This window comes from Lepisosteus platostomus, chromosome 5, assembly GCF_059453375.1.
Source record: "Lepisosteus platostomus isolate fLepPlt1 chromosome 5, fLepPlt1.hap1, whole genome shotgun sequence".
NCBI lineage: Eukaryota > Metazoa > Chordata > Actinopteri > Semionotiformes > Lepisosteidae > Lepisosteus > Lepisosteus platostomus.
In genome coordinates, this window is record NC_142615.1 from 50060705 (window position 1) to 50077533 (window position 16829).

At 40.9% G+C, this 16829-nt stretch overlaps 2 protein-coding genes and 1 non-coding gene across 3 annotated transcripts in view; 2 read left to right on the forward strand and 1 right to left on the reverse strand.

The window, feature by feature from the left end:
• The window catches only part of LOC148668498 (uncharacterized), a 127230-nt gene that overhangs the window by 52910 nt on the left and 57491 nt on the right, over positions 1-16829 (reverse strand). The gene's annotated exons all lie outside the window — the stretch shown is intronic.
• Positions 235-2141, forward strand: LOC148668502 (zona pellucida sperm-binding protein 3-like). Its single transcript, XM_088632942.1, has 5 exons — positions 235-418; positions 496-613; positions 812-912; positions 987-1060; positions 2110-2141. Exons 2-5 carry the CDS (start codon positions 500-502, stop codon positions 2139-2141), a joined length of 321 nt encoding a protein of 106 aa, XP_088489068.1. The 5' UTR covers positions 235-418; positions 496-499.
• trnas-acu (transfer RNA serine (anticodon ACU)) lies at positions 9890-9971 on the forward strand. Its single transcript has one exon. It is a non-coding gene; the product is annotated as a tRNA-Ser (tRNA).

The following is a 16829-nucleotide window of genomic DNA, read 5'->3' on the forward strand; positions in this document are numbered from 1 at the left end:
AGCCCCTCATCCCCTCTGTCCTGCAGGTTCCACTACTCCTACAAGGTTGGCTATGTCCCCACGTGGGCCAGGAGAAAGACCTTCTTCAAGGACCTGAAGAACAAACACAGCTTTGTCCTGCTCACCACCAACTGTAAGGTCCTTGAGCGAGTGGCTCCACCTGCCTGCAGGGGGTGCTGTGTGCAGGTGTAATTCTCTCTCTCTCTCTCTCTCTCTCTCTCTCTCTCTCTCTCTCTCTCTCTCTCTCTCTCTCTCTCTCTCTCTCCTAAGGATGAGTACTTCCTGGGTCAGCCCATGTACTTCCAGGCCACTGCCTACTTTGCCACAGTGGAGCAGAGGCTGTACATCCACTCGTGTTACGTAACGGAGAAACCAGACCAGCACACTAGCCCCGTTTCCCCGTGATCGACAACTTGGGGTACGGCCCCTTCTGGGAGGAGAGGTGGGCAGGAGCCCTGAGAGCCTGCAGGGGTTCATCCTTGTCCTTGTCCCCAGGTGCATGGTGGACAGCAAGGCAGATGGCTGCCTGTCCAGGTTTGTCCCCTCCAAGCAGAAGGATGTGCTCCGCTTCACAATTGATTCCTTCCTCTTCCAGAAGAAGCTGTCCAGGAAGGTACTGCTCTCAAAGGCTGCTCAGCCTTCTTGCTCTACTGATCCATGGTCTGCTTTTCCATCCATGATCTAGATGTGAACCAGACTGTGGCAGCTCTAGTGCCTAGAGCTGCCAGCTTGCCTTCACTGATGGCAGAAGGTTCTTCTCTGTCCCTCTATTGGCCTTGATCCCTTAATGCTGTGACTTTCCCTCTTGCAGCATGAAGTGACTGAGCTGTACATGCACTGTGTCATGGCTGTGGCTCCTGCTAAAGCAACACCAGGGACCAAGTCCTGCACCTACAACAGGGAGGCTAAGAGGTACTTCTGCAAGGAGCCTGCTGAGGGTGCTCTGGGACACGCAAGGTGGAGGCCTCACCTGTCCTCTCCTCCAGGTGGGAGGAACTGTATGGTGACCATGAGGTCTGTGCCTGCTGTGAGTCCAGGTGTGCTGGCAGCCGGAATGAAGGTGGGTCTGGTTCTCTATCCCTTGTGGATGCATCTCTGCCCAAGAGACAACCATGCTTGGACAACTGAGGAATGATCCCATGCTGGACAAAGGGACCGTTTAGATGAGTAGACTGTGGGTCTCTGGGTATAGCGGATCCCTCACTCCTGGGTGCTGCTTGTCCACAGGTACCAGGAGCCTGGTGACCCGCAGTCGGGTGGCTGTGGCACCAGTTGAAACTCCTCTGGATGTGGGAGCTGACTGGACTGAGGATGAGGAAGGAGACCCTCAGAGCTCCAGTGAAGATGCTGAGAGCACCAGTGAGGATGTGGAGGGAGCAGAGGACTTTGGAGATGTTGGCCAGTGGACAGGTAGGGTCTGGCAGGAGGAGCCCCAGTAGGGGTGGGTGTCCTGCAGTTCAGCTGCATTGTTCTCCTTCTTCCTCCCCAGGTGCCTGAATGAAGGCTCCAGCCTGGCCCTTGTGACTCTCCTGCCTCCACTCGCCTTGTAATGGCAACATCTCAATAAAGCTGTGAAAGACCCTTCTGCCTGCCCTTGTTTCTTTATGGTTTACAGGTTTGAATGGGGTGGAGGAATTCAAGGGAAGTGAGACCCATTAATCAATGAAAGTATTTGTGGGGGGGGTTCCCCTTTCAAGAATGCTTCCTGTCTTGCTGCCAATGAGGACTGAAAATGGCTGGAGTAATAAAGCATTGTACTGGGCAAAGATGGCTGTATTATTCCTTAGGGAGGGCAGTGTGACTTTTTTTTTTTACTGTGGGAGAGACAGAGGTGTTCAATATACTGGAAATCCTCCCATTTCTGAGAGGGGTGGTGCTTATGGAGTGTGAGTTGCTACTGTAGTGCCCAGTAAGAGTGAGATCTGGTGTCCTATTCTAGGCTGCACAAACTGACTAAAAGAAACACAAGGAAGGAATTGTCAACAGGGGCTTGGTGTAAAGTAGGCCTTCCCTTCCTTAGCAGAGGAACAATACTGGTGCAAAAACATCAGTGAATAATGGTACAGTTAGAATCTCGGAGGTCTTATGTTATGGGTGTTGGTTTCACAGCAGTGGTAGTGGACAGTCATGAGGAGTATTAGGATCGTGACTGGAGATCCCAGTACTTGACTGGGAAGACAGGTGTTCACAACCACCTCTACCAGCAGTACAGACTGTGTAGATTGAGACTGAACGCTTACTACAAAAAGCCTCTCCACTGTTTCAGTGTCCCATGTCATAAATTTCAAGTGAATCCTAGTCTTCCTTTGTGACTACCTATAACTTGCACAAATCCTGCTGGCCCACTAACACTGTCAATTTTTAGCCCTACTGCACTGCCCTATTAAAGCTTCAAGGATTTAGGATAAAATATTTTATATAATGGTTCCAAAGGTGGCTTCTCAAAGCACTTGACAGAATTATAAGAATACACAGGATAAAACAATTCCAATAGACAGAGGAGACCATGGATGGTGGTACTAAGAAAAGTAGAAGCAGAGTGGTAAAGAATGGAACCAGTTCAGTAAAGGCTCTTCTACGGAGCAAGGTGTTGAGTCTGAATTTGAAGGAGTTTAGGGAAGGTGACTCTGATACCCTTGGGCAGAGAGTTCCAGAGTGTGGTGGCATAACAGGAGAAGGCCCTGTCACCCATACAGTGTAGAGGGGCTTGGGGGACAGTTAGGAGACCAGAATTAGAAGACCGAAGGTTATGAAGGAGTAGAGTGATAATAGATTAAACTGCTACTGAGGTGCAACTGAAATGTGAAGGCACGTTCTATAGTTTATGCAAGAAAGGTTAATGTAAGGCTTTTATGGGAAGGGGGTAATGGCAGCACTTTTGAGGACCGTTGGTACAACGGCAATGCTCAAGGATTCATTTCTAATATTGAGGACAATGGGTTATATACCCATCGTTCTTACCAAAGAATCAGAGAGCTTTTGATGTATAAAAAGACTCCTTTCCACCACTAATTTATTCAGGTTTGGTTCATTTGGGTTTTATCAGTTAAATATTTAATATTGTATTTGTCAGTTTGTTGATGCCTGTATATCACAGTGACCTGCACACACACCTTTGACTGAATATGGGCTGCCAAACCTCTCCACCAAACTTATGTATCACTGTATGTACATAAAAAGTTTATTTGTAATAACAGGGGTGTTGGTGCCAGTAGTCAGATTGGGTCAATTGCAAGGTAAGAACAGCATCACATTAACTGGAGATGATCCAGAGATTAGCATGCAGCTCTGTACGCCAGATTAATACCGATTTACAACGCGCTTGTCTGCTGACTTTAGTCCCCTGCTCAGTAATCACAATGTTCCCAATTGCAATGAGCCCAAGGAAACAGCTGCTGCTCTCTAGAGGAGACTACAGGACAGGACTAAGTACAATTCCTGCAATAGACTAAGCAGTTTAGTGCCAAACTAATGGAACACTGAATCCTATGGGACAGTTACGAATGTAGTAACAGCTTAATACTGAAATAATATCGTAAACACCTCGTTATCTTAAGAATCTGTCGCTGTTAAAAAGTATTATAATAATAAGCTAAAATTGTACTGCAGCCACAACACAGTGGACCTGCAGCTCCTGTCCTGATCATACAGAAAGATGTCATCACTATAACACCTGTTAACAAACATAGCGCCTGCAGTCTGCGAAAGAGAGCTCTGAGGTGAATATTCCTTGAAGGGAAGTGAACTGAAAAACAGGCAAATACATCACTCAGATGAAGAGCAACGACTGTCGCTAAAGAAAGTGTGCGAGGGTACACCTATAGTACTTCGTCCACAGAAATTCAAACATAAATTCATAACGCACCAGAGTACCACAAAGCTAGAAGCATGCCTTCAACTGGAGTATTATACCACGACTATTTATAAGTAATATTAACTTATTCCAGGCATTCATCTGGTTTAAGAATACGAATCGATGCCTTCAAATAGACCTTTAACAGTCCTTTGATGTAGAATTAAGAAAATGGGGAATTATTTGATCCCATTCCCAATCCAGTAGTTTATGGACAGGCGCTCTCAGCGGACTGTGTGCAGGAGTGATGAGTGATGTGGAATTCTATGGGCTCAGTGGGACTCTGGGAATCAACTCAGGGCTCTGCTGTAGATTCCTGTAGAACCGGTGTGAAATGATAATGTATCGTTGGCTGGTATTGTTAATGTAAAGTTTACTGGTACGTTTCGGCCAAAACATATTTTCTTTCTTCTTTTTTTCAGCATGGAATAAACCTATTACTTGTTCCTTTGCAGCCTACGCATGCTGATGCAGCTACCCACCTGAACTACAAATTGTATGTCGGCCGTTCCGTTACACTATATTGATGAATCGTACAAGATCATAGGATCTATAAGCCTGAAGACTTGTCTTGTACAGTGCCCTGATAAAAATCAAATTAATTACACTATTTTTTATGGAATCCCATTTCTGGTAGTGAGGCTACCATAGTACACGGATGGAATAGTGGAAGGTGGGATTTTAATTTTTTTTTTAATTTAAACACCAGAAATACAAAAACGAAGACAGAATATGAAATAAGATACAGAAATAGACACTTCACATCCAGGAGAATTCACAATTATTAAAGCTGAAACTTATACTTTTTTCATATTTCCATTGTATGTCCTTTTTTACTTAAAAAAGAAGGTCTTCTTTAGCTTAGCTGGCAAGACTTGGTTCGAGCCAATGCAGTGAGGCACGAACTAGGGTGGGGGTGGTGAGGGGCACAAGCCCTTGAACCAGAATCCGTTACAATAACAAAAGGACAGACAATGAAATATGGGCTATTTCGAAGTCACAAATGTGAGATATAAAGTCGCAATTCTGAGTTTTAAGTCGGAATTCTAGTTACTAAGTCGGAATTCGGAGATACCATCGCACGTTTTTTTTTACTCCCTGGCGGAACCGGGCTTCTATAGAAATGGTCAGATTCAGAGCCTGTGCAGTTCGTGCTAATTAGAACAACGGCAGTACTGAACCCTCAGCACCGTACTGACTGCTGAGCACAAGTTCAGCTGCTCGCCAGCTTTGTTACGCACAGTTTTGCATTGCTATTGAGCCCAGAGCAGGAGCTGATCTTCAGACAGTACCGTGTTAAGTAGTCTGCAGCTTCATGCAAAACAGTTCGACAGTTCCTTGCAATTTACCCAACGTGTTTTCTATAGATTTCAGCTGCAGTTCATTTACATAAAGGAAATCTACTACTGAGGACCCTGATTGGTTTAAAAGGAACATGAGCCAGGCAGGAGTCAAACCTACAATCTTCTGATCCAAAGTCAGATGTGTTATACATTACGTCACTGGCCCTAATCTTACGGTGCTCAACTGCACCATAGTGACCTCAGCGCCACTACTAGTAATACATCGCCCCCGGCCAAAGTTGCTTAGTAAAAAAAAAACATTTTCTTTACTTGTCTGTTTAAAAATATTATATCTTTAAAAAAGACAAAGGGTTTGTGTGTCGCGCTTAAGTTTCGATTCATTTCGAATGCAAAGAAAAAACATTTTCTTCCAAGAAATCATAAATTTGTCTCATTCTCCATACTATAATTCTCTCTTGTAGTAGTAAAGTATTTTGAGTCAAACCAAACAATATATTAAAGGACAAATAATAGGTTTATTCCATGCTGAAAGGAGAAGAGAGAAAACACAACATTTCAGCTGTGAAACCTTCTTCAGGTTTGTTTTCTCTCTTCTCTTTTCAGCATGGAATAAACCTGCAGTATTACTTGTTCCTTTGCAGATACGCATGCTGACATAGCTACCCACCTGAATATATTAAACATTTCATCTATACGATTAACATAATGTTCTCCTGAATAACTACATTAAATGACAAAGCCTTAGAGCCACAGAGAAAAACAAATTGCATTTAAAGTAATTTTAAAGGCTCGAGATAACATTGCACTATAAACCCAAATGTTTGTCTTCTTTGTGGCGCTTACTTTTTGTTGCTTTAGCAAATTTCATGCAGTTTATTTCTGACACAAGAGATAACAAGCTTGTGTATTTATGACAAAAAAGCAGGGCAACAATTTATATCGTCCTTGAAATTGAAATTGTTAAAAAGTGAGTTAAATGCACATATAGTAAATATATTTTCTCATATATTGGTGTGTTTTTTTGTCTAAAAATCCTTCATGAATGGTTTAACAGACACTTTGCATAATAAAAAAAATATATGTACGAATTGTAACTTTTTATACAGTAAAGTTTTGTTGTGAACATGAGCCCTGTTTATCGATATCACCAACACAGTTCTGGATTTTATTCTGCCTTCCTATGGACATATGAATTTTCTTTCACACAACAGCTCGCATGTGTGGTAGCTTATTAGCGCCAGGGAGAAAAAGAATATTGTTGGCTTTTAAATGAGAAACCATTAGCGTTTATACAAAATCACAATGCGTTGTCCCAGACATTGGGACATCCTCTGTTTAAACACCTGTCGTTTTCTCTAATATTGGCTCCTGTGCTTCGGTCCATTTGAGAGAGAAGACACTGAAAAAGTCGAGTGAAAGTGGATTTTGCACCTGCGCCAGTGCTGTAGTGGTATCATACAGACACCCATACAAATCCATCACACGTTGGAAGGCAACGTAAAATATTGCTCTGTCCATTGGTGGATTAGGTATGCATGCTACATTTCAATGTAAAATGCAATGTAAAAAGATCACATTTGATTCAAAAACGATTAATGTAAAAACCGATAAAGCTCATGTTTTTTATCTAGTTTTATCTATATCTATATTTAGTTTTTCAAAGGTCTTAAAAAAATGTTTATCGCGATTGTGAAAGTTAGAGAAGGTGTACCAGCGCGTGCCTTTATATCGCCAGCTTCAGTCTCGTCTGTAGCTGCGAGAAGGTTAAAAGCGCACAAGTGATCTGTCTTTCATCAAAATAATTGCTGGAGCAGCAGGACGTAGAGTACCATCCAGCAGCTGTAGATGGTGCTCGGGTAAGAGCTAATTCTGTTTTCAGCACAGGGAGCAAGAATGAGCTCTGTCCAGCTCCCAGCAGAATCCATTCTGGTTTGGTTGCTGTCAGACTGTGCATCTGAGGCTTTTTGGATCGCAACGTGAAAAAAAAGAACAAAAAACAATTGCTCACATCGTGTTACTTCCACCAGAGGAAGGGAAGATATCACTTAAAAAATCAGAACTGAATATTTGGATCCGGGGCCTCATACTTATCAAATTATTAAAATAATTATTTAACTATCAGATTGTGTTTCTGCACAGTACATTTCGTGCACAGTATGCCGTATTCAACAATAAAACAACAGTCACAATGAGGCCTTTACACCCAGTCTGGGGTATTTTCCCCTTTTATATTTTTGCCACTTTATATCGAACCCGTTATACTCCCAGAAGTGCGCAGTAGCTTCTACTTAATACAAATATGCAATTCACCACTGGTATAAAGAGATGTGTGCCATGTCTGTCTTTGTAAGCATTTGTTTAAAAAATAAGTTCACAATATGTTAAAAACACAAAAAGCACAAACTTACTAATACAACGATACAAAATCAAAACCAAATCATAAAGCCAATTAAGTACCTATCCTTTGAAAACAGAGAACACCTTTATATCTACAATAAAAATGTGACATTTGTATCTACTTTTGAATTACTGTACAAAGCAGTCAGAGTAGTCCCTGAATTCAAAGATCAGATCTTGGCCAAAACAAGACAATCAGACGTGAGCTGAATTCGGAACAAGAGCCTCTGCTTCGTCGTTTATTGAGCTTTTGATCAAAGTCTGAGTGAAAAAAGATCAGCTATTTTAACTGTTTGAATGAAATACACAAAGGGCACCTTCCTTCAAGCCGAAGTCAAACCAGCGACCTAAGGATTCCCTCTTGTTTTCACTACAGTCCTCCGCTCTACCAACTGGGCTATCAACAGATGTCAGGAGCTGCTCTCTGGCACATACTGCCCTATGTAGTGAAATGTTGTGGATGATTTAAATCCCAGATCGACATCATTTCCAACTCAAACACCCGTTGTAAGCGTCTGACCATTGATATTCTTGAATTATAAGCCTGTACACACGCCGGCAGGCAGTTCAGCGAATATGATGCCCCTGCAGGGGCCGAATATTAGACAGACGTACACATACAGTCATCGTGTGGAGTTTATTCCTCCTCTACCGCAGTCTTTGCCTCTTGTCACATTTGTGCTTAATTGTCGATTTTTTGTATAGAACACTGAATATCTTGAGGAAGCCTGTCAAGCAAAGACTGATGGATTATTGAGGTGCAAACACTGGTTCAAAATCAACACCCTCTGCTATTGCCGTTGTTTCTTTGATAGTTTCTTCAAATTTCTCATCTGACCTTCAATATCAAGGGATATTGAGCATAATACTGTAACGCAACAGGGGCTCAGGCAGGCGCCCTAGCCACATTAGGTCGGCCTCCCACCTTCGGGGGCTCGAACCCAGGACTCCCACGTTTCTCAGCAGGGACCCAGCGCGGTGGACCGAAGAGAGATCTCTTTCTACATCCCAGTAGCTGTAGTCCTGCTATCACAGGGAAGGGCGGTGACGTCACCTGCTCTGGTACGCCGGCTCTTACACAGTGCCTGTCAGCCGTAAGCGTTACAATACCATACAAATTGTAACTTTCTTTTGATTGCCAGTTTTATTAAAATGCCATCCTCTTTTACAGTTATTTTAGATGTTTGGCAAGGCGTAATATCCCCCCTCTCACCCTCAGCTAAAATATTTTAAAAGTACAACAACATTACATTATATTGAACAGCACTTCGGTTAACATTTATATTCAAATTAAGGTAAATATACGAAAATATTAAAATAGAACTCCGGCGATCTGTTGTTTTTGCTTGTCAAGTTCTCAAACAATTTTGCATTGTTTTTTAAATTACTTTAGCTGAAGATGCAATGGGAGCATAAGTGAATTCTCCCGCCACCCATTGGAACATATACAGTAATTCCATGGGTGAATACTATCTGCTTGGAAGTTGCCGATGTCGGTAATCATTGGAAATTCCCGGTAATGTTGACTCTTTTCTCAATTGTTTACAACTGCAAATATCAAAATAGTTACAGTTTTGCGGAAAAATCTAATTTTTGCGGTGATGATGTTTACTATAGGAAGAAGCGCGTCCCTGGGTGGGTTCAAAACACCCACCTTTGGGTTAATAGCCGAACACGCAAACCGATTGCACCACAGAAATGCTTGCACCTTGCTTTTTGTTTTATTTACATGCTTTTGGTGAACAAAAAATTTGCTCGCATTTCATCTTTTGTAAGCTATATGGTTAAAAAAAAGAAAGATGGGTTCCGCAAAGGAAATGAATACACGCATTAAACCAAATCAAGACCTCTGTGAGTGTCCCAAATTACATGTTCTGTAAAACAAGGAAGGAAGAAAGGTACCACTGGAATTCGGATCCAGTATCTCCTCTTTATTAAACAGGTGTTTTAATCAACTTTGTCATGGCGCCGGCAGAGCGCTCTTCTTTTATAGCAGCTTGGACACACTGCCATGAGACATCTGCGTTCGGTGTGCGTTGAGCCTACTCACCGAGCAAGTTGCCTCCTTTAATGCACTAGCAGCCCCCATACTAAGAGACAGGATGAGAAATGGCTTTTATCTGGCACTTTTCATGTCCAAGGAGATCAATGTGCTTTTCGTGTACAACAGGGTGTCCTCTACACCCGCCACCGAAGCATAGCACAGGCTTGGTGGCTTGACATCTCCCAAGGAAAATAGTGAAATTACAGGTGGAAGAGGAAAATAACCCTCAACAATGCAGAAAGATGGTCATCTTAAGGGCGCCAAATCATGTCTGAAGGGAGTGGGTTTCTAGGTGAGGTGGCTGAGTGGTTAAGGTGATTAACTACTAATATATTGTGCTCTGCACGCATGGGTTTGAATCCCATCCTCATCAGTGACAATAACTTTTTTTTTCTTTAACGTAACCTTACATCTGCCCATAAAGTTCATATATTTTTCTGTAGCCGCAAATTCCCAATATTTCTGCTGTCTCCCAAGAAACACAAGCGTGGAGTCAAATCATATTAAATAACACAACACATCTATTAATTTAACATCCAGATGTGACAGGACACATGTAAGACTCACACACAATGTGTGGATTTTTTTAAAAACAAGTTGTGCCAAAAACTAAATGAACACCTTCATTAAACTTAATGCAGAAGCATGTTGTCTATAATGAAAAATGGTGCAAAAGGAACCAGTGGGATTTGATCCCAGGATGTTCTGTTGACTAGGCAAGTACTTTTACCAACTAATCCACAGCAAAGCACTACCCCTTTTTAAGTGGTTGTGTTTTCGTTTCATTTTTCGCTCTTGTACTAGAGTAGTAATGTTTCTAGATGTGCATGAACGTGGTATAGTAGGCTGACAGCAGGAACACTTGGCCCACAAGCAGTGATGGTATTAGAGGTGCCTGCAGTATGTTGGTTTGTGAGAAGCGATAAAGTAACTTGCCGAGGAAGCAGGTGTGCCTGATTTAATAGAGGCCATCGAGCAGAAAAAGTAACAGAAGAACCAACATAAATTCAACAGCGATCTTCTGCAGCTGAAAACACAGGCGAGACTTCTCCAGGAAACTCACAACCTGGGCATGACTTCACTGCACACTGCTGTTGAGAACGATTGGTGCAGTGGTGCATTGGAGCTGTGCGAGTATTTCTCTCTACACTGACTGACACTGCAGAAACACAGGGTTTTGGCTCTGGATCCATTTCCTCGTGGAAGAAAGAGACAGTAAAATAGCAAGGAAAATACAAGAGAAGAAACTGAAAGAATTGTGCCCACTGCAAAGTAGGAAGGACAGAGGTGGCCAGACACTTAAAACAGCTCAGCGGATAATTTGTAATGACATTCTTCAGTGACAATCAGCAGATGGATTCAGGTTCTGTTGTGCAGTTTGAGATGAACTGATATTAAATAGGAATAATCATTGATATAATAATTGATGTCTGGCAAAGGCAAATAACCTTTGTTCATGATTTGGGATGTGACTGGTTACATTTCAACAGTTACAACCCCCTATATAAAGGGTTTGCACTCTTATGCAATCAAGGGATTGAAAGATTTTTATTATTATTATTATTGTTGTTCCAAAAATGTTCTATTTGTTATTTCTGATGGAGCTGTGTGCAAAGATTTAACAAGCTCAACTCCCGCCAACGATTCGCCGTGAAGAAGCAAAACATTGAAGTTTCACAGACAGAAGCAGTACGCCAGCACAACCAACATTAAAACACTACGATTTGCACTGACTCGAAAGTGATCTCAGCAGACGTTGTTCCCTGCATAACGCTAAAGGTGGCAAAGCGCATTTGGGTTGAGAGGACGCAGTAAAGCTTTTGTTTTCTGCCTTGATGTCAAGCTGACAAAGTATCTCTAAAACTTAGCTTAGGTTCTCAAGAGACTGTCAAAACACAATTCCACTGATTGCTTTCCAAGTCACTTTTTGCCAGCCGGTAATATTTCTTCTGCACTGATAACCAAGAATTGAATTTCATTTTTTCGCAAGCTGAGTGAATTTCTTGAAAAACAAGTTTTACAGAAAGGAACTGAACACATGCATTTAACGAATTCAAGCCCTTTGTGATTGCCCGAAATGGTACGTTCTGTACCACAAGATAAGAAGAAAGACATGGCTGGGATTTGAATCTAGATTATTTTGTTTAATAGACAGGTGCTTTAACTTAGTAAGGCACGGTGACAGGACAACCATCACCTTTTACAGTCACTTGGACACACCACTCTGAGACATCTGCGTTCAGTAAGCGCTGAGCCTGCTCTCAGAGCAAACTGCCTCTTTTATATAGCAGCCCCGACACTGAGAAACGAAGAGAACTGGCTTTTATCTGGCATTTTTCATGTCCAATGCGTTTGACATCTCCCAAGGGCGACAGAGATCTTTTGTGACACTATTTCTTCTTCTTTTTTCTTTCTGTGCGCTTTGATAAAAAAACAAGAAATCGCGCAGGGGAAAAATGTCATTTTTTTTCATAGAGAAAACGAGCACTAGGAAATGTGTTGAGAAGAAATTATTTAACATGATACGTGACCTAACTTACCGGAGCAAATGCTCACCCGTCGAGGTCTGCTTTACTACAAGAGTGAAAGATTTGATCATTTCTCGGCATTGTGGAAGAAAACAGTCTTTTTTGAATTCTAAATCAGTCGGAATTTCAGTGCGACACATAAACTTTTCGTCTGATTTAAAGAGATTATATTTTAAAACTCATAAAAATGTAGAAAACACCTGTTTCTCACTTTGAAATTTTAACGGGGCGGTGTATTACTAGTAGCAGCGCAGCACACTATGGCGCAATTCAGGTTATGTGATATACCAGAGATTTAATAAATAACGAGTCTGATTTCAAATCATAAGATTGTAGGTTCGACTTGTACCTGGCTCGTGTAAACTTTACTCAGGCTCCGCAGTAATAGATGTCTATTATGTAATGAACTGCAACAGAAAGCAAACGTTGGGTCTGTTCTTTTTTTCCAGCATGAAATAGCAAATCGTTACAAAAAGCACCAGCTGCCCAATAGCGTTTTTTTTAATTACATTTACTTCAAGCTTCAGACACTTTTTAATAAAACAAAAGTGTCCTGAAACTCCCTAGCAGGTTTGCTTGAACTTGTATTAAAAAAAGTTATCTGAAACTTCCAGGATTCCATTTCATTCTCTAATGTAGCTGTCTCTGAAGTCGGACGTGATGTTTAGCAGATGTGAACTGTGCCTTTTCTCTTTTGTTCAAGGGTATTCGCTGTGTGAGCTCTATTTTATTTAGATTATCTATGTGGTGTACACACAGATCTCAACTGCATGGTGTGAATTCCGTGTTCAGGACCAGCAGAACCTGAAAAACTATGAGCTGACTCCGATGTGATTTGAAAACACAGCTTTCTGATCGGGAGTCAGATGCGCTACCGTTGCGCCACAGCTGTCTACCGATTTGAATTCCCCAAAGGAGAAAAATCAGCTTCACAAAAAAAAGATTTTTTTTTCCTCCTGTGAGGAGCGCCGCTCTTCTGAAGAGAGTTTCTTCTTCCCATACCATATTTTATTTTTCCTGCGCAGCTCTTGTGCAGGTGTTGTTCTCGATAACAGATCCAGGAACACTGATTGTTTTTCTATTTCTTAATTATTTCTCTAATTAAGTACCCCATGGTGCAACTGTAACACGTCTGACTCTAAATCCCGAAGTTAATTTTCAGAGTATATCGGAGTCAACTGATACTGATCAGGTTCTGATTTTGCTGAGCCCACAGCTTTAATCATAATGTCAAATTCCCAAAGCCTGCTGACCTTATACAGATGCAGCCATTCAAAATGCGCGGTAAAAACCCGCGGTATGGTAACCTACCCACAAGCCACCGCGGGGCACCGGAGCATACCGCAGGGCAAGTGATTGGCTGGCCAAAATGACCGACAGGGGCACTCGTGGTGCATTGGTTGGTAGTGCAAAGATTTAATCATTTAATGTCTTTACTGTGCACATTTTAATCCGCTTAGTTTTGAATATTTATATGGATTTTACCACTAAAGGGAAATTTTAGTAGCTGAGCATAAAAAGAAGAGGAGCATAACGCATCTGAAGGTCATAAACGATATTAATTTAAAACATTACTGTATGTATGTAAACTGTACTGTGTATGGCTGGTCTTGGTAGTTTAAAGAAAAAATACACACCAGTCTTCCATTTCTCCCTAAACATTTTAAGCATGAAAGTTTTATGAAACGGTACCCAAATATGCGATTGCTGTATAGAATGAATTTTAATTTAAAAAAAATATTTAACACGAACATTAAGCTGTTTACATCTTCCGCCTGAGAACAGTCACCCGTTGCTACCCAACGCAGAATGGTGATTGGCTGACACCATCTGACACCCCTCTGATTGGAGAAAAAAGACGTGCTGGTTTGCTATACCAGGAAGAGGATTTCTTTCAATTCTAAACGTGTATTTTAAAAGTTTAAGAAATAAAAACCTTACAGCGTACACAGATTTCTAAACTGATCAGGATCGTTATCTTTGTCTTATGCATAATAATGTTCACCGCTCTGTCCAGCAAATTAATAATAAACTTTATTTTATATAGCTTTTTAAACGAATAAGTAATTAGATTGCTCATAAACCTAATCACTTGCTTTTTCTTTTTATTTAGGCTCAGATTTCAACTATAGATCGTATTATTAATAACCATAATAACAACCAACCAACAAAAACAACCATATAAACATAATACCAACCAAAAACATAGATAACAACCACAATACAAAATCAAATAATCAAACCATTTTACACTCGCAAGTCCTCCAATTATCATAATCCCGCCCCTTATGCAAAACCAAACCTTCCTCCCATCCCAGTTTATCCTGTTTATCATAAACAAAATCCACCTCAATTTTCTACATAAAGCATTACACAAAATCAATACCTCAACACTCCATACTCAACAACGATAATTCACAAACAGCCAGAACATGTAACTACACATTCCCAAACATACCTACTTTCCATAGCCCCGCCCCTTATGCAAAACCAACATCCCTCCCCTGTTCTCTCTCTCCCCTGGCGGTTGTAATTGTTTTTATTTTCAAATAAATTTTAGCAAAGTCATGTATTTTAAAAATCTTAAGATTTTTCTATATATGTCTTTATTTAGTGGTTTCATTAGTGACAAAGGCTAAACTTTCTTGGAAAAATGTCTTTTATGTAAACTATGTTTGCTATTAATTCATTCAGGGCTAAAATATGTTCATTGTCTTCTAATGAAAGAAGGGTTCCTTTCGCCGTAGTCGGGAGCCTAGCCTTTAACTAGTAAGTACTGTATTTACTGGGTTTTTGAGGGGGGGGGTGTCTTTCGCTGGAAATCTCGCCTCCTACTTTGAAAATACCCGTGAAACCGGTTCAATTCGTCACAGCCAGCACTCCTGCAGAGAGTTGGGTTGTACTTGCAGTGCATACAGTACACGCGTTATGCTCTTCGTTAATGTCTGTGAAGTTTTATTTAATCTCTGAGCCATACTGATTCTTCTGGAAGCCAGTTTCCGCCAGGGAGTAAAAAAAAAAAACACACTATGGTATTCTCTCCAATGCAGTGCAGTTAAAAACATACCTCTGATGCTGCTCCTAAATGAAAATCGTTTATGACCATCAGAAGCTTTATGCTCCTTTTCTTTTTCCAGTGGATTGAACAGGGAGAGGCATTTCATGATATACTTTTCACTGATGAAACAACAGTGGCTCTGGAACAGTTTTCAACCAAGTCGTTTTATAAAAAGGGGAGATATGTACACGTTACTGAAGCTAAAAGTTTAGCCTTTGTCGCTAATGTAAACACTAAATAAAGACATATAGAAATCCCTACGTTACAGACTGTATATGGCTGGTATTGGTAGTTTAAAGAAAAAATACACACCAGTATTCCACTTTCTCCCTAAACATTTTTAGGATCAGAGTCTTACATGTGGTTATTTCGAAAACGTTTGTACGTGCTCCTTCTTACCATGTTACTGTTTACCGTTACTGACCATATTAAGTTTAAGTACGCTGGGCAAACGTTCCGAGGTCAAATTCTTCCAGCACGGGGGTACCTTTAAAGCGGAGACGACGGCACCGAAATTTTTTGGCGCGCCTTCTCTTTAAAGCCCTGGCCAAATATGAAGACAGTACGTACAGTTATAATTCAAACGGAATTAAAAACTACACATCCCAGTAACCATGGTGGTGCTTGTGATCATTGCGTTTAACCAAGGAAACAGGGCGAAAAATCAGTCACATGACTTTGGGGCAGAGTTTCGAAAGCTTAACCTATCAGCAACAAAGCGAAATTTACACGATAGGCTACCTCAAACTGTCAGTTACACGACTGTGTAAGTCGCTTAAGCCACTCCTATTTGGCATTTTAGTTATGGAGGCGAGAAGACGCCCCCCCCCCCCCTCTGGGTGCCTGATTTGCCGCCATCTTTAACCGCTTCGTGTCCAAATCGCAGTAGCTACGCGTACGAAATAAAGTTCATCCCAGCTACAAAACATATATATTTTTGTGGTAAGAGGGAGCAAAACATCAGTATTTACTGCTATTAATTAGTGTATGATTTATAGTTGAAATCTGAGCCTAAAAATAAAGTTAAAATCTCGACAAAGCAATGTAGGAAATACAGAGAAAATAAATCCTTTCTGACATCTAAAATCAGTTTCGATCAAGGTCTCTAAAACGAACAAGAAAAAGAGGATTTTCGGAGGGCAATTACGCTGTATTTATATAGAATAAGTGATTTATGAGCAATCTAATTTCTTGTTCGTTTAAAACAGTGAAATGTCAGCTGCAAAAGATCGCACCAGAAACAGCACTCTCTCTGCCTGTCATAGACGTTCAGGAAAGGCTGAATGAAGTCATGGTGATCAATAATAACAGTTGTAGGACAAGAAACAAAAGATAGTGAAAACTTAAGATTTTTAAGGCTAAAACTCAAATTCATTCTACAAATTAAGGCAAATGAAAATTCAGGACGTTAAAGTGCTAGAGGTGTAAAAAAATACAAAAATGCACATGAGCAAAACGTTTTAGAAATGGAGCAAACAGAATAAAAGCCATGCCTATAGTGCAGAAGAGGGATGCAGGAACACTTGCTTAGATATACAAAAAAATCACAAAAAGGTCTATGTTACAAAAGAACATGTAAACATGTACATCAATTTCCCTTCGCGATCAATAGTCTTATCTATAAACATGAAACAGAGTGAGGAAT

Excerpts from the sequence above, each read along its gene's own strand:
- LOC148668502 (XM_088632942.1), top strand. The coding sequence starts at position 500 with ATGGTGGACAGCAAGGCAGATGGCTGCCTGTCCAGGTTTGTCCCCTCC. Across the intron at positions 913-986 it reads TACAACAGGGAGGCTAAGAG|GTGGGAGGAACTGTATGGTG; the intron begins GTACTTCTGCAA and ends CCTCTCCTCCAG. Across the intron at positions 1,061-2,109 it reads TGCTGGCAGCCGGAATGAAG|CAGTGGTAGTGGACAGTCAT; the intron begins GTGGGTCTGGTT and ends TTGGTTTCACAG.